Here is a 21,338-nt window from a genome sequence, read left to right as displayed (position 1 = left end):
GATTCTTTACCCTCTGAGCCACCTGGGAAGCCCATGTGCCAAACATACTAGAACCTTAATATATGTTGTCTTGTTTAACCCTTACAAAAGCCCTGCTGCTGCTGCTGCTGCTGAGTCACTTCAGTTGTGTCCGACTCTGTGCGACCCCATAGACGGCAGCCCACCAGGCTCCCCCGTCCCTGGGATTCTCCAGGCGAGGACACTGGAGTGGGTTGCCATTTCCTTCTCCAATGCATGAAAGTGAAAAGTGAAAGGGAAGTCGCTCAGTCATGTCCGACCCTCAGCGACCCCATGGACTGCAGCCTACCAGGCTCCTCTGTCCATGGGATTTTCCAGGCAAGAGTACTGGAGTGGGGTGCCATGGCCTTCTCCGTACAATAGCCCAGGAAGTGGGAATTATTCTTCCCATTTAATCGTTGAGGAAGTCCCTAGACTGGGGATTAAGAAGGAGCTCTAACTTTTGTTCAGCCACCAATGAAAACTGAAAACACTAGACCAAATGAATGGCCATGTTTCTAGGAGTCGTGAGTCTCAGCAGAGACACCCAGGGGGTCAGGGGCCGCTGAGAGGGCAGGGCGGACCATATGCACCGCAGCCACAGCAGCTCTGCCTCCATCTGTCTGTTGTCAGGACTGGCTTCCTGGGTGTGCCACCAGGGCAGCCCCACAGGGCCTGCCAGGCTCAGAAGGGGCCTGTGAGTGGGATTTAGTGCCCTGCAGGTGCCATCCTGAAATTCTTAATAGTTTTGTCTAAATTTGCGTTTTGTAAGTGAAATACTATGGAACAGTAGAACATGTGCCAGGAGCTTGGAGCTCTGCCTTGTGCTCGGTCCCACTTCCTGTTGCCTCTCGGCTTCTGTGTTCTCCACTGTCTGCTCTTGGCCAGTTGCTTTCCTTTTCCCAGTCCATCACAGACAAATAAATGGTCCTATGTATATGATTAACACCCAGCTCGCAGCAATTGTGACTCACCTCGTGAGTTTGACAACACTGAAACTGGTCTATACTGTCTTCAGCCGGATAAATTCAGTCGGACAGGTTCACCCTTGGAGGTTCCAGTGATGTCAGATTGTCATTTGTTGTTGTTGTTCAGTCGCTCAGTGTGTCCAATTCTTTGAGACCCCCATGGACTGCAGCATGCCAGGCTCCCCTGTCCCTCACTATCTCCCGGAGCTTGCTCAAGTTCATGTACATTGAGTCAGTGATGCCATCCATCCATCTCATCCTCTGTCATCCCCTTCTCCTCCTGCCTGCAATCTTTTCCAGCATCAGTGTCTTTTCCAGTGAGTCGGCTTTACACATCAGGTGGCCAAAGTATTGGAGGTTCAGCTTCAGCATCAGTCCTTCCAATGAATATTCAGGGTTGATTTCCTTTAGGATTGACTGGTTTCATCTCCTTGCAGTCCAAGGGACTATCAAGAGTCTTCTCCAGCACCACAATTCGAAAGCATCAATTCTCCCATGCTCAGCCTTCTTTCGGAAAAGGCAATGGCACCCCACTCCAGTACTCTTGCCTGGAAAATCCCATGGACAGAGGAGCCTGGTAGGCTGCAGACCATGGGGTCGCTAAGAGTCGGACACGACTGAGCGACTTCACTTTCACTTTTCACTTTCATGCCTTGGAGAAGGAAATGGCAACCCACTCCAGTGTTCTTGCCTGGAGAATCCCAGGGACGGCGGAGCCTGGTAGGCTGCTGTCTGTGGGGTCGCACAGAGTCGGACACGACTGAAGCGACTTAGCAGCAGCAGAAGCAGCAGCCTCTCACATCTGTACATTTCCAAATGCTTGTGTTCAGTTCTTATAGTTATCTCACAGCAGACCAGTAACAACAGTGGACCATGATAAGAAGCTCTGCTTTAGACTCTTCTGTGGGTGCCAGGATCCTGGAATTACCCGTCCAAATCACACAGACCTGCTTCCAGGGTCTTCATGGGCCTCTTCACCTGAGTCATTCTCCCGGTTTGCATTTCCCTAGGCCAAGGGGCCGCTGTTTGCAGGGGGCAGTGGGGATGGAGATTGAACATGTATGCTGGGGTGTCTACATATGCATTTGAAGCACTGCTGATGCAGGATGGAGGGAGGATGGGAAGAGAAGGTGGGCAGGCTGCCAGCTGGTGGAGGAAGAGGAGCACAAAGATTTGGAGTGAGCCCAGCTGAAGGAATCTAGCCATTTCTCGACACATCTGGAACTTATCCAGAGTGCCTGCCAGTCAGGAAACTTTCAATCAGGCATCTTCCATTTTGACTAACAGTGTTTTGAATGCGGATTTCTATCCCATGGCCATGGTCAGGAGCCTCCTAGCACTTTGCAGAGCAGGTGGGGGGCATGTGGACGTGTGTGTCCTTCAGGTCCCTCCCTTAGCTGCACGGAGACTGCAGCCTCCTCAGCTCTGCCCCTCCCTCTCTCAGTGTATCTGATACACGGCTTCTGATGCCTGCCTCGTGTCAGATTTCTCAACACTCTGGGAAAGGATTTTGTTTATTTTCCTTAAGTTTGGAAGCAAACACCCCAAAAGTAAGACCCCAAAGTAACACCCCAACACCCCAAAAGTAAGACAGGCAAATGACTCGAAAATTTAAACACACACACACAATTAGCCAATAGGCATATATCTTATGTTTAAATTTTATTTGTAAAGGATATTATGAATGATCCAAATGAACAGCTGGATAAAGAGGTACACAGAACAGGGTCTGAAAGAGTTCTAAGCACAAGATCTGAGCTGTGGAGCTGGGGTGTGCCACCCTCCCAGCATCTGTATGCTTTCACCAACTTGGAAGCTCCCCCAAATGCTGTCACGTAGGGATGTTTAGGGAGGTTTAATCATGTAGGCATCATCAGTTACTAACTCAAGTCTCCAGTCCCTCTCCCCTCCCCAGAGGTTGGAAAGTGGGGCTGAAATTTCCAAGTTCCTACTCAAGGTCAGGTCTTCCTGGCAACCAGCCCTCACCCTGCAGGGGGCCACCTAGGGGGCCACCAGGAGTTGCCTCCTTATAACAAATAGTGCTCCTCTCTTTCCTGTCACTCATGAAATTCCAAGGAATTTGGGAGCTCTGTGTCATGAAATGTGAGCAAATACAAAATGTTGTCACCGAAGGTGCTGCTGTCCCCCATTATTACTCGGGAAATGACAAGGGTTTTAGGAGCTCTGTGCCGGGAACTGGGGACGAAGACCAAATATATGTTTTTTTTTGTATCACAGTGTCCTACCCTCCCAGACCGCTCTGTCATTGCCGACTGGCCTTGGAGGAGTAGAATGACTGGCCTGCCCGGCTGCCCTCGGCCTCCCTGCGGTCATCACAGCCTCTGCTGTCTTCCTGTCTCCCCCTTGCCACCCCCACCCCCAGTGCTCCCTGGACCACTTTTGTCTTTTCAATTAAATACTCTTTATCCATGAATTCCTCTCTGTAGTCCTCCTCTTGCTTTTCTTTTTCCCTTTTTTCTTTTTTTGTGGCCTCCCCACACAACTTGTGGGATCTTAGTTCCCTGACTGACCAGGGATTGAACCCTCGCCCTCAGCAGTGGCAGCTCGGAGTCCTAACCACTGGACCACCAGGGAATCCCACCCTCTTGCTTTTCACTGAGGCCATGTTTAAACTTCATTCTGTCGTTTCTTGGCCTTCCCTGGGAGGAACCACATACTCAGTCCAACACCTTGAAATGGAATTCTGTAAAAAACAATGTGTTACCTTCAAACTAGTAATCCCACCTCTAGGAATTTATCCTAGGAGATAATTAAAAATAAAACTTTAGCCCCACTGGCTTTCATCACTGTAACATTTGATATGAAAAGGTAAAAATAAATATCCAATTAGAGGGCATTAGTTAAATAAATAGTGACATATCCATACAGTGACACACCAGACTAGGTGTATGGCAGAATACTTAAAGGTGTGGGAAAATGTCAATGATGTATTATTAAGTAATAATTTGAGGTTACAAAGTTATCTTAAAGTCTCATTTTTGTAAAAACAGGGACTTGCCTGGTGGTTAAGACTATGGGCTTTCAACACACGGGGGTTACAGGTTTGATCCCTGCTCAGGGAAATAAGACTGCACATGGTCTTGTGGTCAAAAATTATTTTTTAAATTTTTTTTTAAAAAAGAAGAGGAAAAAACCCACACATGTTCTTACAGAAAATGTAGCTGTGCATGATGGGATTTCTAGGTGACATTTATTTCTTCATTTCTGCTGTCTAGGGGATTGTTTGCAGCAACTGCCATGGGCAAGACTCTAGTCCCATGCTCTGCTTCCCTCCCCGCAGGTGTGCTGGAAGATGGCGTGACCTCCAACGGCGTGCCCCGATCGACAGCCCCGAGTGGAATATCTAACCCAGAGAAGAAGATGAGCTGTGGGACCCAGTGCCCGAATCCTCAGAGCCTCAGCTCAGGCCCCCTGGCCCAGAAACAGAACGGCCTCCGGACCGCAGAGGTAGGTCACAGCTGCAGAACGGACTGGGGACCGGAGTCAGTGGGGAGAAAGTTGCTTTCGGGCAGAGCCATGCTGAGACTGCACCCATGGAAGCGGCCGTGATGGCTCACCTTGCCAAAGGAAATTCTCCACCCACCCGTGTGAAAATCGTTGCAAAGAAAACAGCATGGCCCCACCTCCCACCCCCTGCCTTGAGGGCTGCTGTGTTTGGTTGAATCAGCGGAAATGGATCCTTGATATTTGGGCTCTAGAGGAAGTGTGTGTTTGTTTAAATACAGCTTTGTTCAAGGGTCTCCTTTGCTGCCTCATCTTGATAGTGAGGACTGTACTGGTTGTAGGAACTAGTCTCATGCCAGGCATCGGCGTCACGGGGCTTGGCAGGGAACGAGACCAGAGCCCAGCATGTAGGAGACAAGCCTGGAGTCTTACCTCACCCTCCAGCCAGGCAGACAGCAGGAGGGTCCCCCGGGGGGCTCCTGTTGTATGATGTGGTGACGGCACCACCCCACACTGTTGCTATTGGAGATGGAGTGGGGCTGCAGAGTCCCTGGACCTAGCTGGCATCCTTTCTGATTTCTTTCTTTTCTCTCAGAGCCGTTCTTGAGAAGGACTGTTCCTGCTGCTGCTCCTGACTGCTCCTTAGCAGACCAGCACGGGGGTCTGCAGTCTTTCCCCTCTTGCCCCCAACTCCATTCCTCCCTCTCACTCCCTCACCATCTCCCATAACCCACTTCAAAGTCCACTACTTACCTGCTCACTCAATACCTGTCTTTCCCATCTCCTCTGTCAAAACTTACTGGTCCTATCCCTCAGGCCATTGCCATCTGTTGGATGTCTGAAGATCCGACTGGATCATCTAATGATAGAATTCTTGCCCACATCAGCGAGTTGCCTCTCTAAGCTTTGGTCAGAAAACCTGTTGCAAGTTTAGCTCCAATACTCCTGGACTAAGTGGCTTTGCAGAAATCACTCAGTCTCCCAGAGTCTCAGGATCCTTATCCATACAATGGAAATGATACCAAAATGAGAGAACAGATGGGCCTGCTCTTTGGGAACTGAGAAGTGCAGTGAGAAAGGATTCAACAGAGGCTGGTGAGACACCCAGCACCATAACCCTGAGAAAGGAAACACTGATGGTAGTTCTTCAGACACACAGAGGGTCCTGGCTGGGGAGTAGATTTGAGGGCAGCGGTGGCCTTCCTGGGGTCCTGTATGGTCTGCTTTCTTCGTGCATGAGCTGACCTTCTAGAGGCCCAAGCATCATTGCCATCTCCCAAGGCAGTCTGGGTCCCACAGAACGACGCCCAGAAGCTCGGTCACTGCTCTCGGTCAGGCCCTGACTTTTGTTCCCCAGCCTGCTCCCCACACCGCACCCTCACCTTTTGAGCCAAGATGAGCACCAAAGGGAGGAAGCAGCTTTGCCTGGTGTGAGTGTGCCTTCACTTTAAAATCCATCACTTTAAAATTGTGTTGTGCAGTTTATACAGTGCTTTTAGGTCTTCCGGGCTTCTCAGGTGGCTCAGTGGTAAAGAATCCACCTGCCAGTGCAGGAAATGTAGGTTCAATCCCTGGGTCAGGAAGATTTCCTGGAGGAAGAAATGACAACCCATTCCAGTGTTCTTGCCTGGAGAATCCCAAGGACAAGAGGAGCCTGGTGGGCTATACTCCATGTGGTCACAAAGAGTCAGACACGACTGATCACGCACGCTTTAGGTCTACTGGCTCATTCATTCCACCCAAGAGTGTGTAAAGTAAGCATCATCCCATTTTATAGACAAGGAAACTGAAATTCACTTGATCGATGACATGAATAGGTCCGATAAGTGCTAGAGATGGGTGTCAGTAACATTAAATTGAAACAAGTGACTATAATAAAAATAGAGCAGATAGATCTTAAAGTCCTTTTTTTGTTGAAGAATAATATATTAGTCAGCTATTGCCACAATAATGCTGCATGACAAAGCAAGTCAACATTCAGTGGCTTAAAACAAGAATCTTTCTCCTCGCAATCAACCACAACTTGAATGGCTAGACCTGACTTCAGGCTCCAGGTCTAGCTTAGTCTGTTCTGTGTATATTATTCTGGGAATCAGGCTAAAAGAGCAGCAGCTCTCTGGGATTTATTATGCCTGTGGGAAACCCAAGAGGGCAAACCCATTTCATGTCACTGCTCCCATCAGACCCTCCAACCTCCTATTGGTCAAAGTAAGTCACACAGACAAACCCAACATCAGCAAGACAAGGAAGTGGAGTCTGTCTGCAGTGGATAGACAGCAAAGGATTAGCAATCTACTACATACAGCATACGTATAGAAAAATGCTCAAGTCAGTCCTAAGTGCGATGAATTTTAATAAGGCGACACACACATGTAACCATCATCTGTAAGGAGACACAGAACAGTATCATTACTCCAAATATCCCTTGTGCCCCTCACCATAGGGACTTGGATGTGCCTGTCACCATCCTCCCCATAACATAACCACTCTCTGACATCTAGCATTAGAGATCAGTTTTGTTTATTTTTGACTTTTATAAATGGAATCATAAGTATGTGCTCTTTTGGGTCCAGCTTCTTTTGTTCAGCATTATGCTACTGGGAATTATCCATGGTGCTGTGAGTTGCAAAAATTTCCTCATCTCCTCTGCCATATATATTCCGTTAAATGAATACATCACAATTTAACTCGTACTTGAAGGACATTTGGGTTGTTTCCAGTTTAGGGCTGTTGTGAACAATACAGCTGTTAATGTTCTTTTTTTAAATTAATTTTTATTAGAGCAAAGGTGATTGCAGCCATGAAATTAAAAAAGACGCTTACTCCTTGGAAGGAAAGTTATGACCAACCTAAATAGCATATTCAAAAGCAGAGACATTACTTTGCCAACAAAGGTCCGTCTAGTCAAGGCTATGGTTTTTCCAGTAGTCATGTATGGATGTGAGACTTGGACTGTGAAGAAAGCTGAGTGCTGAAGAATTGATGCTTTTGAACTGTGGTGTTGGAGAAGACTCTTGAGAGTCCCTTGGACTGCAAGGAGATCCAACCCATCCATTCTAAAGGAGATCAGTCCTGGGTGTTCTTTGGAAGGAATGATGCTAAAGCTGAAACTCCAGTACTTTGGCCACCTCATGTGAAGAGTTGACTCACTGGAAAAGACTCTGATGCTGGGAGGGATTGGGGGCAGGAGGAGAAGGGGACAACAGAGGACGAGATGGTTGGATGGCATCACCGACTCGATGGATGTGAGTTTGAGTGAACTCTGGGAGTTGGTGATGGACAGGGAGGCCTGACGTGCTGCAGTTCATGGGGTCGCAAAGAGTCGGACACGACTGAGCGACTGAACTGAACTGCCTGATAGTTGCTTAAAGTGAATATTACATATATACACATATATTTAGTCTTTTTTGTATTCTTTTTTTCTTTTTGTCCACATTGTGTGGCATGTGTGATCTTAGTTCCCTGACCAGGGATTGAACCTGTGTCCCCTGCACTGGGAGCTGGGAGTTTTAACCACTGGACCACCAGGGAAGTCCCAACTGTTAACATGCTTGTGCCCTTTGGTAGACATTCCCTTCCCTGAGGTATATACCCAGAAGTAGAATTCCTGACTCATAGGATGGGTACATATTTGACTTTAACAGATACTGACACAGTTTTCCAAAGTGGTTATATCACTTAACATGCTAACTGGCAGCAGATGAGTTCCAGTTGGGGACCATAAGAATGTAAGGCCAGTAAGCTGTGCTCAGTCCCATCTTTCTTAGGTCTTCTACATGCAGCCTGGGGTCTAAGCACTTCATCATATCCTCGGTCCTCACAGTGTGGGTATTGTTGTCTCCAGTGTACAGATAAGCATGGAGCCTCGGGTGCTTCAGGAGAGCTCTCCCCACTGTGTGGTAGTTAAAAGGGGGCCAGGTAGATCCCACCTTCCCTAGGCTCCAGCCGTACTGAAAACTGTGTCGCTGGGAGTAAGGACCACACATCTGAGCAACCTGACCAACACAGCACCGGGGGAAAGGAGGGGGATGGCACACACTGATAAGCCCAACACACAGCTTTTGTGTTTTCAGATTCAGTGAACAATGCTGTGTACTAAGTATTTCCAAAATAAGATCAAGGAGCAGATAGCTTCAGTTTTAAGCGTTCAGACAATTGCTGAAGTGTATCAGTGGTCTTCCTGTCCTGAGACCTCACCAGCTACAAGTTGTCCTGACTTCCTCAAGGGCAAAGATTTCTACCAAAGGTGTCAGCTTACAAGACAGGCCCACCTCTGATTGAAGCTTATATTGACACAGCTCTCAGCTGTGTCAACAGAATCTGCTTAAAAAAAAAAAAAATCTAAAAAAATCTGCTTAAAAAAAAAGTAGAATCTGCTTAAAAAAAAAAAAAAGATTGGGCTTCCCTGGTGGTCTAGTGGTTAAGAATCTGCCTGCCAATGCAAGGGACAGCAGTTCGATCCCTGATCCTGGAAGATCCCACATGCCAGAGAGCAACTAAAGCTTGTGTGCCTCAATGACTGAGCTGCTGTAACTAGAGAAAGCCTGCACGCAGTAACAAAGACCCAGCACAGCCAAAAAATACACAAATACATAAATCTTTTAAATAAAGAGAAAACGATTTTCTTCCTATTCCATCTAGGGCTTTTGACACACCGTCTCTTCCTGGCGTGTCTCCTACACCACACTAGAGCTTCCTGCGTTTTCTGCGTCTGGCTCAGGCAGTATCCACTGGCCTCTTCCGATCTGCCTTCGGCTCCCCCAAGACCACCTGTTAGTACTTCACAGCATTCCCCTGGACACCATCGGGCCACCAGCTAATGGTTCTTGGGCACTTTTTTAAAGCTTCCCTTCTCCAGAAGAACCTGTTCATGAAGCATGCATCATCATGCCCATGTCTACTCAGTGTTCCCGTTCAGACTGATAGACCATGGTTGTGGGTTAAAGGCAATCCTCACCTGGTGTGGAAAATTTCCTCATTGGGTCATGTAAGAACGTTTTGGATTCATTCATCTGATGCTTACCCACTGAGTGCTGTCTGGGTGCCAGGCACTGTTCTGATGCCAAGGGTCCAGGAGTGGAAGAGGCAGCTGCCAATTTTAATGGCACTGAGCCTGCAGAAGCAGATATACAGGGTAAATGAACAAAGCCTTACGGATTTGAAATGGTGCTGCGAAGGAAATGAAAGGTCACTGGTAGGGGATGGTAGTTCAGCTCAGTTTAGTCACTCAGTCATGTCTGACTCTTTGAGACCCCATGAAGCGCAGGATGCCAGGCCTCCCTGTCCATCACCAACTCCCGGAGTCCACCCAAACCCATGTCCATTGAGTCAGTGATGCCATCCAACCATCTCATCCTCTGTCGTCCCCTTCTCCTCCCTACTCGATTTAATGTAGACGTGATCCCCCAGTTCAGTTCACTTTCCGAAGGGCATCTGATGGGGCAGCTGACGCCTATGAGCAGCCGCACCTTGCATTTGGAGCCCTGCTCCAATCCACGCCCCATCAGACCAACCACATCTTTCTTTCAGTTCCCGCTTGCCTCTGTCTCATGCCTGGTGTTAATAGGTGATAACTGGCAGAAAGAATGTGACAAAAGTGATGCTTCACGAGTTGGAACTGTCTTGGTGGGGTGCTCTTTCTTTCTCTATTAAACCTTGATTTGCTCCAGTCACCTGGGACCTTTTTGACTGAAGAGCAGCTGATAGATCATCGGCTGTCTCCTCCCCACCCCTCCCTGAGCCCAGCAGACAACACAAGGGGAGCTCTGTAGCTGCTTGTTCTCTCCTGCCAATGAATTGCTCCGGAGCTCAGGGCCACCTCCAGACATGACTCTCCAACCCATTTCTTCAGGCTGCGGACTCCTGTTTTCCTCCTCCAGAGCTGTCTCAAGTATTCAGCTAAGGTAGAGAAGTGAATATGGATGTAGCTCTGGGCACATGAAACTCTGGTCTGTGGCTGGCCTCCCAGTGGAGCCTTCACATCCTTAGAAGCTTCATCTCTTTGGGTTTGCTTTATTATTCTCGGCAGAGTAGCCAGACCTTGACAAACAAATTAGCCGATGCCTGGACTGGTTCTCGGCTAAGTAGCCTCTCCTTTCTTTGCTCCCAGCCCGCTCCTCTCTCCAGTGTCTAATTGTCAGCAAGGCTTGGCAGGGTCCAGGAAAGGTAGGTGAAGCCTCAGAGATGTGGATGTGACCAGAGGTGGGGGTGGGGGGACATAATCCCTAAAGGAGGATGAAATCAACCCAGAATTTCTCCTGGTGGTGGTAATATAAGATCCATGAGGAGAGTTTGGAAAGGAAATGTGAGTTTCTCTTAGAGAAACAAAAACATGATGTTAAAAGGAGAGAGAGGGAAAAAAAAAAGGCACATTTAGGACAACAGGAGAGGAAGACCCAGTAGAAGGCCCCTCCTTTGATGCATGTTCTAGTTTGAGCCTGGGAAAAGGAAGCAAAGTAGCAGTTTAGGGGTGGGGGGGTGTGTGTGTGTGGTGATTTCCACAATTGCATGTGTATATTAGCTGCTACCTTATGTAGATGAAGAATTGCAAGACTCGCTGTACACCTAAGGGTCTGCAGAAAAACCAATTTGATTAGAAGACTCTCAGGACAGAGATGGAGAAGGAAATGGCAACCCACTCCAGTATTCTTGCCTAGAGAATCCTATGGACGGAGGAGCCTGGTGGGCTGCTGTCCATAGGGTTGCACAGAGTCAGACACGACTGAAGCGACTTAGCAGGCATGCATGCATTGGAGAAGGAAATGGCAGCCCACTCCATATTCTTGCCTGGAGAATCCCAGGGATGGAGGAGCCTGGTGGGCTGCCATCTATGGGGTTGCACAGAGTTGGACATGATTGAAGTGTCTTAGCGGCGGCAGCAGCAGCAGGGCAGAGACCTTCTTATTCTCTTTTGTATTCTTCCATTGTCCCCTGAGCCTGCTTCAGGAGTGTGCACCTAGCATGTACTCACTGATTGGTTTTTTAATTGGAGGAAAATCACTTTACAAATTGTGATGGTTTTTGTCCTACAACAACACAAATCAGCCACAAGTACACATATATAGCCTCTCTCCGCTCCTCTCACCCCACCCCTCTAGATCATCAGAGTGCATGACTAGGTTCCCTGTGCTATACAGCAACGTCTCGAGGCTGTTATACAGAGTGAAGTAAGTCAGAAAGAGAAAAACAAATATGGTATATTAACTCACCGATTGCTGATGAATGCGGTCGGCCTGGGACTTCATTAAGACTAGAAAGACTTCCCACGGGTCCACTCCCAACTCACCCCACCCCACCCCTCGTGCCGCCATCATATGACTGATGACTGTTCCCTTGGAGCCAACTGCTTTACTAAAGCAGGTTCTACTGCCCTCCTAGCGTTTGATCTATCTGAGGTTTAAGTTGAAAAGCAACAACTCCTTTTGGCACCAGATAGCTGATAAATAAAAACCCCTAGACTTAGTTAGCCTGAACTAGGGCAAGTGGCTGTGTTCTGTGTAGGATTTGCTTTAGGTTTGGGGAGCTCTTGAGAATTTTGCCCAAGGCATGGTCTGACCCCTGCCTTTGGAGGCTAGTATCCTGGCCCTTGGTGGAGTTGCTGAGATCAAATGTTTCCTGAACAACCTCGTGTTAATGCCACCCTGGAGAAGGAAATGGCAACCCACTCCAGTATTCTTGCCTGGAGAACTCCATGGACACAGGAGCCTGGCAGGCTACAGTCCATGGGGTTGCAGAGAGTAGGACATGAATGAGCAGCTAACATAACATAACATATTGAGAGTTTTGCCCAAGGCATGGTCTGACTCCTGCCTTTGGAGGCTAGTATCCTGGCTCTCAGTGGAGCTGCTGAGATCAAATGTTTCCTGATCAACCTCACATTAATGCCAGTGAAGCAGCAACAAATAAATTCCTGGAATTGGGGGAACAGCTAGAAGTCTATTATTGTGTGTCTCCTTTTAATGGGGCATGATGGAAAAGAAGAAAATGTCTTGAGTTGTAGCTGTCAAGGCTCGAGCTTTCATCTTTTGGGAAGGCGGAGAGGAAGAACCATTTCAGTGTCTACTGTGAACCAGACACCCTGTGTATAAACATGGCATTACCTGTAACCCTCACAGTGATAAGTGGTCAGTAGCGTCATTCATTCCCCAGCTGGGAAAACAGGCTTGGAAAGGTAAGGCCAGCATGGCACAGGGAGTAGTATCTGGCTGTGTTGGAGTTCAAATTCAGGTCTGTCTGCCTCCAAACCCTACGATCTTCCTTCCCATTTCCTGAAGCAAAATGGTGGAGAATTTAGTGTGAGTGCTGACGATTGCAGGAATCTATATGTGAGACCCAAAGCCCACACCCACCCTCCTACCATCTTTAGTTCAACTCACCACCCCTGTTGACATTGTGAAAGAAAGTGAAAGTGAAAGTCACTCAGTTGTGTCCAACTTTTTGCAACCCCATGGACTGTAGCCTGCCAAGTTCCTCTGTCCATGGAATTTTCCAGGCAAGAATACTGGAGTACATAGCCATTCCCTTCTCCAGGGGATCTTCCCAACCCAGGGATCAAACCCAGGTCTTCCTGCATTATAGGCAGATTCTTTGCCTGTTGACGCTGACTTTGGGCAAATTGCTTTAGCCTGAGTGACTTCAGCTGCCTCCTCAGAAAAAGAGAACACAGCTGCATTCCTGGCTGTCTTTCAGGGATGGTCCAAGGAGCAATTAATAATGAGCATGATTGAAATCCTGTAGGAAAGTTCTAGAATGTTTAGGCAGGGCAATGCAAACAGGTTCTCCTGCCAGGGATTTTTTTTTCACTTTCTTTCTGAAGATGTATCTTTACACTTATGTCCTTCATCAGATTGTCAGGTGTCTGTTATGTGATAGGCACTAAATTAGATGCTGGGAAGACCAGACTGGGTCACTACCCCAATCTAATGAAGATGTAAAAATAAGCATGTAAACAAGCAGATAAATAGATAACCCAATCTCTGGTTAAAGGCCAAGAAGAAAGTACAGAGTACCAGGAGAGGAAATGAGACAGCCCCATACTGTGTCTGCTTAGAAAATCCCTTCAACACCCCCAAAGAAATGATTAGCTGTGATCACCTCTGGGGAAAGCACGGTGTGGCCCCAGCATGGGAGCAAGTGTTGCTCGTCACTCTGCCCTTCCCTATTCTGTGGATTTCTTTTTACCATAACTACATATCGTTTTTATAATTTATAAAAAATACTAGTTACATAGAACATTGGTGTCTGATAAATTGTGATCTCACGGACTTCCAGGTGGTCCAGTGGTTAAGAATCCACCTGCCAATGAGGGATCGCCGGTTAGGTCCCTGGTTGGGGAACCAGGCCGCATAGCGACCACGTCTGTGCTCTGCAACTAGGGAGGCCAGTGCAATGAGAAGCGCGTGCACCGCAGCAAAAAGCAGGCCTGCTCACTGCAACTAGAGAAAGCTCGTGCACAGCAGTGAAGACCCAGCACAGTCACCAATCAATAAATACATTTTCAAAAAACATTTTGATCTCAGGAAGCCTTGTTTTTCTTCATTGTCTACAAGGACCTGCAAAAAGGTCCGTACAGCCCTGGTAGGTATATTCGTGGAGTCAAATTAAAGCAAAGAACATCACCATTTCCATTTGGGAGAAAAGTGAGAAAAGGCTGAGGAGATGTAGCTGCCCTCTTGAGTTCAGGTCTCCTTTTGTGGGAATGAGCTTGCTCATTGACTTTTAAAACCCTGAAAGAAACACATCCATCTGCCAGGAAGTTATCACAGTCAGTCTGGTTACCCTTGAGAAATGGCAGCCAGTAAGTTACTATTAGTTAAAAAGGCAGTATCGAGAGGACTAAAATCTATAATTCTAAACCTGAAGAAATTAAAACGAGGCGAGGGGAAAATAGAAAAGCTGTAAAACTGGGCGAGAAACAAGAGTGTGGCTATTAACAAAAGCCAATGGTGATAAAACTCACAAGACAAGAATTTTAAACGTGGAAGGATTGAATTAACAGACAGCCACAGAAGGAAAAGGTGCCAAACAGGCTTCTCTCAGCATTGAGTTGAAGACCATAAGATTTTCTTTTTTAAGCCAATAATTGCAATAGGGACACATTTTGCTTTCCTGTCATTGAATAGAGAGAGTTGGCTGTTAAATTAAAAGGCTCAGGGCTCTGGCCCCCTCGGCGTCATGTCTTCGGTACTGGCGGCCAGCAGTCCGCCGGTTCTATCCTCAAGCGCCGGGACACAGAGAAGAGAAAAAATAAAATAAAATAAAAAATAAATTAAAAGGCTCAGATGGCTAAAAACCTCATTAGAGGGGGAAATATCTGTGTCATACAAAACGCCATGGTCCCAGAAGCACAAGCGGTGTGATTTTTCTGTGTATTTATATAGCTCTTCTCAGAAGAGGGCTTACTTCTTGGAACTTCTAGACAAACTCCCTGGCCTTGTGGTTCTCTTTCTCATTCATCTTCTTTGTCCCTCTCATTTGGGCTTCAAATCTGAGGTTTCCAAGTTGTAACTACATTTTAGCAACTGCCAACCTCCTAGATAATTGTACCATTATAAAAAGGGTGGTTGCCTCTCTGAGGGCTCAGACTCGGAAGTTTCTCTTTCCTGTTTTAAGCCAATGCACTGTTGTTCTAATTGTTTCCTTTGTCATATTAAATACACTGTAATTATTTGAAAGTGGATTTGTTTATGGCTTGGAATCGTCTGTGCCCGTTATTAGACTACAGAACTCCAGTTTGTTCTTTATTCAAAGACAGATCATGTAGAGTTATTATTATTGTTGGTATTTAGAAGTAGCCCCATCAATAGTGTTCTGGCCTGGAGAATTCCATGGACTGTATAGTCATGGGGTTGCAAAGAGTTGGACATGACTGAGCGACTTTCACTTTCACCAATAGTGATGGTTTCAGTAGAACAAGAAAGATTCCCAGAATGTCGGATTTTGTTTGAAGACAGTCTTGGGCAAGCCAGGAGAAGTTGATCACCCTATTAATGCTAAGTGACATGCTTAATTCTCTCCCAAACCCTCCTTACGAAACCCACTAAGAAACAAGCATTATTCCCCCTTTCAGATAAGGGAGCTGAATTTCAGAGGTTAAAGCAATGTCTTGTACAGCTTGTTGTTTAGTTGCTAAGCCGTGTCCAACTCTTTTGCAACCCTGTGGACTGCAGCCCGCTCTTAATAATGGCAAAGCCTCATGCCAAGTCTATCTGGCCCCCAAAGCTTGTCCTTTGAATGTCTTCATTGTCAGGCTTTTGATTCACAGATTTAAGAAATTGCCCCATGGACTTCCCTGGTTGTCCAGAGGCTGGGACTCAGGGCTCCCAGTGCAGCGGGCGGGTTTGATCCCTAGTCAGGGAATTAGATCCCACCTGCCTCAACTGCTGCCATTAAAGATTCCATATGCCACCACAAAGACAGAAGACTCAGCACAACCAAATAAATTTTTTTTAATTGCTCCAGTGTACTTGAGATGCAAACCGTACATATTCTGCGGCTTTTCTGGGAATGACTGTTTTGTAGCCTTTAACTCTTAAACAGGCTGAAAAACTAACGATCATCTAACTATGAAATGTTGCCTGGATTTTTTTAAACTTATGAAGGTAGACTGAACCATGGAGCAAGAGAACTTTCTGTGTAGAATTTTTAATAACTTTGTGAAACCTTGCCAATAACTCTAAAGAAAAGCAGTTCTACAGTTCAGAAAGTTTACATTTCCATTCTGGAAAGCTCTCTTACTGCCTACTGGTTTGATGGGAATGCCGCCCTCCACTTGGCTCATTTCAAATAGGGCCTCTGTGTCTCTCCTCCGTGCTGCAGTCCTCTAAGCTTTTATGCAATAACACCCAAAATTGAAATCAGATGGAATCAACCTATATTTCGGAAACAAAAATGGTTGTGGGACTCTATGGGTTTTCTGCTTTTAGGGACAAAATAAACCCATAAAAGTCACTGCTAGGCCCTAGTGCTAGTTCAGGCATGGAGGAGCTAAGTGAAAAGTGAAAGCATCAGTCGCTCAGTTGTCCTTAGTTGCTCAGTTGTGTCTGACTCTTTGCAACCCCATGGGCTGTAGCCCACCAGGCTCCTCTGTCCATGGAATTCTCCAGGCAAGCATACTAGAGTGGGTAGCCATTCCCCTCTCCAGGGGATCTTCCAGACCCAGGGATCACACCTGGGTCTCCTGCAATGCAGGCAAGATTATTTACCATTTGAGCCACCAGGGAAGCCCCAGGTGCAAGACTAAATTCTTAGACAGTATTGACTACTGATAGTTAAAGAAAGGGTACATTCTCAGATATGTGGTGTTTATTCATTCATTCACCCATTTATTCAACCAAAGTTAAAAATTGAAGGCCTTCTATGTCTCAGACTATGCTAGGTGCTGGGAACTTGACGAGGAAAACAATGAAATCCTATCTCATGAAATCAATGAATAAGGCTAAAGCTGCATATAGTCAAAATGATCGATAAACATCCCTCAAATTACCCATGAAGTATTATCTTAAGTCAGGTTCCCTGGAAGCAGAGCTTGACATGAGGATTCTTGTGCAAGTAAGTGAGTAAAAGCGTAGTCTCAGGTGAAACCCTTAAGGTGGTGGGACACAGGGTGGGGCAGAGGACCAAGTTCTGCAAATACTGAGCTCAGCTGAAGAGGTGTAGCTGCAGCCTCAGCCTGATCCCTCAGGGAGCTCCAGAGCATGAATGGCATCGTGGATTTATACCCCCTTGAGGCAAAAGGGCCAGTCTTTATATTCCCCACGATCAGGCATTAGCTTTGGGCTATCTCTAGAAATTCAGGTATAACTTGTTTGGTATTTCTGGGTGAGCTGGCTCCAATCAGATGAGGGCAATTCTCAAAAGAAGGGTGCAGCTCTGAGTGATTAGCAGCCAGAACTCAAAACAGTTGAGGGATGGAGGCACCAGCCAAGTAGAGGGCATCTGAGAGCAGCATCGCCAGCAGCCACTACACAGGATTTATGCAACCTGTCCAGTTCAGTTCAGTTCAGTCACTTAGTTGTGTCCGACTCTTTGCGACCCCATGGACTGCAGCATGCCAGGTCTTCCTGTCCATCACCAACTCCCAGAGTTTACTCAAACTCATGTCCATCGAGTTGGTGATGCCATCCAACCATCTCATCCTCTGTCGTCCCCTTCTCCTCCCGCCTTCAATCTTTCCCAGCATCAGGGTCTTTTCAAATGAGTCAGTTCTTCGCATCAGGTGGCCAAAGTATTGGAGTTTTAGCTTCAACATCAGTCCTTCCAGTGAACATTCAGAACTGATTTCTTTAGGATGGACTAGTTGGATCTCCTGGCAGTTCAAGGGACTCTCAAGAGTCTTCTCCACCACCACAGTTCAAAAGCGTCAATTCTTCAGTGCTCAGCTTTTTTTATAGTCCAACTCTCACATCCATATATGACTACTGGAAAAACCATAGCCTTGACTAGACGGACCTTTGTTGGGAAAGTAATGTCTGCTTTTTAATATGCTGTCTAGGTTGGTCATAACTTTTCTTCCAAGGAGTAAGCGTCTGTTAGAAACCTGCATTTCATCTGTTTAAATACAACAGGGCAGTTATTATCCAGTGAGACAACAGGCTACCACATCTTAGGATGCACTACAGATGAAATCATTGGCTTATGTTCAGGGACCATGTTGTATGAAAAAGAGGCTTCTATCAACACTAGACTCACACCCAGAATGGGGAGATGCTTATGCCGTGAGAGATGCTCCCACACTTCTGAGACTTGTTTTCCAGGAAGCCGGCTCTGAGATGTCATCATGTGGCATGTTCTTTGGGAAGTCAGCAGGAGAGGGAGCCGGAAGCAGGAGTTGGGCAGAGGAAGTGGAGCCACAGTGCGGCTCTGACCACAGCCTCGGTGACCCCACCCCACGGGGAGCTTTGGAGCTAAATGGCTGGTCAGGGCTGGCCTGCTTTGGGTCAGATAGCTAGGCGTGTATACCCCTGCGGCACCCTCTCGTTGGGCCACCTCAGGGAAGGAGGGCCCAGGGTGAGGGGGCTTTCTGCAGCTGAGGCTGCCCTGAAGAGACAGCTTGAGGCTGTTTGATGGCTGCACTCTCTGCAGCTGGGCAGAGGGCCTCCCTGACTTGGGGGTTGAGGGCACACGCATCTCTGTCCAAGATGGCGACGACTCTGGAGGCCCGTCTGTTGCTCACCTGACGCACGTGATCACTGAGAAGAGTAGGTGCAGAATTACCCTCCCCCCCCGGACTGGTTAACGCTGTCTTCTCTTGAGGGGAAATGCCAGGGTTGTGCACATATGCTTGAGGAATCTGCAATTTAGTCAGTGCTTTAGTATTTAATATGAATCCTGGACTTATCTCACTGGTGTGTCTTCACTTAGAAGTGGATGATCTACAGATTTAGAGAACAAACTTGTGCAGAGAGGTAAGGAGAGAGGGGGCAATAATAGGGTTTTGGGGGGGAAACAGTTATTATAGGATTATATGAAATCATGTGTGTGAAACTTTCAAAAATTGTAAGGCACTGTGGAATTTAAAGAATCTTTGATTAAAAAATTGAAGAAAAAAGAAGTGGACAATTTATCTTATTTTCTACTTATCATACTTACCAGGTCTTTTTTTTTTTTTTTCTCATTTTAGTTAGTGACAGGCATTGTATCTTATATTCATCTTCTTAGTGCTTATAATAACCTTATGAGTTAGGTACTATTATTATCTTCCATCTTACAGATGAGGAAACTCATCTAAGGGTTAGAGAGGTTAGAAAAAAACTTGCCTACAGTGAAATTATAAAGTCAGTGTTCGAACCAAAGTCTGTCTGACTCCAAAGCTCAAACCCTTAGCTATTCTACCAAAGCCAACTGTGAAATCCTTCACATTGCCCTTTGATGGACCTTTGCTAATTGATTCATTCATTCCTTCAACACTGCTTTACCAAGCATCTCTTATACCAAGCTCTGCACTAGGTTGGTAAAAGAGATTCAACAGAACAGCCTATGAAAAGGAGTATATGTGCATGTGTCCTTATGAGTTATTCTTCCTGCCTCTGTGTGTGTGTGTGTGTAACAGCTTCAAGAGATTAATGCCAATATGAGGACCTTTGGATATTTCTTAGTAACTCAATTCACTGCATTAAACTTTTTAACAGGCCAAAAGGGAGACTAAGCGGATGTCTGCAAAAGAAGTCACCATTAACGTTGCAGACAGCATCCGACAGGTGGACAGAAGTCGAAGAATCACAAAGAACTGCATCAACTAGCAGTGTTCCACCAGCTGAAGGGCAGAGGGACTTCCTTGGTGCCCCTCACATCCTGGATACCGTTGAGGAACCTTGAAGAAGAGGTTGCCCTTGCTGAGTGGGAGCATGGCCAAGGGCTTTGGGATGCTGTCTTCACCTGTTGAGACGTTCTCAGCCTCCTGTATATCACATAAATGCACTGGCACAGTATTCCCATAGGGTAATAAACCACAAATGTGTGTTCAGTTTGTCTCTTGTAACTCCTCCAGTGTGGTCTGATAGAAAAATGGTGAGCAAAAGCCACGGGCCAGTTTAGGAAACAGAAAAGTGGGAGGGGTGGGTTTCCGGCTGAGTCATGGTCAGTTCTGTGCTCTCCTGGCCACGGCAGTATGCACTATTTCAGGCCAGCTTATTCCTTCATTATTCCTTTATTTTAAAATACCACTATCACAAAGCTTACTTAAAAGCTGGCTTTCACCCAACTTCCTTGAATGAGGAATCAAGAAACAGGAAAACTGTTACTCTTATTTCCTTAGCTCCCTGTGAGACAGATTCAGATCCAATTCTATAGGAACTAACCCCACCAATAACCAGCGTGTCCCAAGGAGGCCTCGGTGATACGGTCACACCCACTTCCTCTCACCTGTCTTCAGCATCCCCCCAGGCCGGGGTCCACATCAGCCTCTGAACAACAGTATTGCAATTTTGGTCACTTCAGACGCCCTCAGGGCTCTGCAGATGTTGCAGTTTTCCAGCTTTCCACTTTGCTTGTTTTCTTGAGTATTTTTTCTCTCCAGTAAGACCTTTGGCCCAATCAAAGACTGGGCTCACAAGAGGGAGAAAATCTGGGACATGTCGGCTTCCCTTAGGCCTCTTTGCATAGCTCAGGACTGTGTCATTTGGTATCTGCAAAGAAATCCCTTTAGGAAGTTAGTACCTGGTTGGTGTGAAGTCACATGGACTTTAGATCAACATGCAGTCTGTTAGAAGTCAAGTAGCTGAGGGGGTAAATAAAAAAAATTTTTTTTGATAGGAATAAAATTTTCTAGCATTTCTTTAAACATGTTAAGTGGACGTATTTTCCTCCAAAGTAATGTAGCCTGATTTTTAAAGGACTGTCAACATGCCTGGGGTTGGGAAAGGCAGGACTAAAGTTGTACTGAATGATACCAATAAACTCCGTGTTTAGCAGAAATGCACAGTCTGATGGTGTATGTTTATCTAACATAGTCCAGAGAATTGACACAAGCTGGCTAAAAATTCAGATCCTTGGCCTCGTTACCTGCCAGCTATGTTATTCCTCAAACACAAGCGGGCAGTGTCCTTCCTTCCTTCAGTGGACTGTATGTTTATTCATTAAACATTAAATGACAACCCTGTGTAAGGTTGAGAGGTTTAGAGTCTGGCCAGTCACAGCTGTGCTTCCCAGGTGGCACTAGTGGTAAAGAACCTGCCTGCCACTGCAGGAGATGAAGAGATGTGGGCTCGATCCTGGGGCGGGGAAGACCCCCTGGAGAAGAAAATGGCAACCCACTCCGGTATTCTCTCCTGGAGAATCCCATGGACAGAGGAGCCTGGTAGGCTGTGGTCCATAGGGTCACAAAGAGTCAGACACGACTGAAGTGACTTAGCATGCATACACGCACAGTCACGGTTGTATATCCTGAATCTGACGGTGAAATAACTAGGA

The 21,338-nt window shown here is 46.6% G+C and overlaps 1 protein-coding gene and 1 non-coding gene across 2 annotated transcripts in view; both read left to right on the top strand.

The window, feature by feature from the left end:
* BAALC (BAALC binder of MAP3K1 and KLF4) overlaps positions 1-19,893 on the top strand; it is an 86,386-nt gene extending 66,493 nt beyond the window's left edge. Inside the window, exons 2-3 of the mRNA XM_055546495.1 lie at positions 4,267-4,433; positions 19,559-19,893. Coding sequence (XP_055402470.1) covers positions 4,267-4,433; positions 19,559-19,669 — 278 coding nt within the window. The 3' untranslated portion in view covers positions 19,670-19,893. The remainder of the gene's footprint in view (positions 1-4,266; positions 4,434-19,558) is intronic.
* LOC129627485 (small nucleolar RNA SNORA57) lies at positions 14,528-14,663 on the top strand. Its single transcript, XR_008702626.1, has one exon. It is a non-coding gene; the product is annotated as a small nucleolar RNA SNORA57 (small nucleolar RNA).
* Positions 19,894-21,338: the final 1,445 nt, after the last annotated feature.

The sequence above is a fragment of the Bubalus kerabau genome, chromosome 14 (assembly GCF_029407905.1).
Source record: "Bubalus kerabau isolate K-KA32 ecotype Philippines breed swamp buffalo chromosome 14, PCC_UOA_SB_1v2, whole genome shotgun sequence".
In the NCBI taxonomy this organism is placed as follows: domain Eukaryota; kingdom Metazoa; phylum Chordata; class Mammalia; order Artiodactyla; family Bovidae; genus Bubalus; species Bubalus kerabau.
The sequence above is the reverse complement of the archived record's forward strand: the minus strand, read 5'-3'. Positions and strand labels throughout refer to the sequence as shown.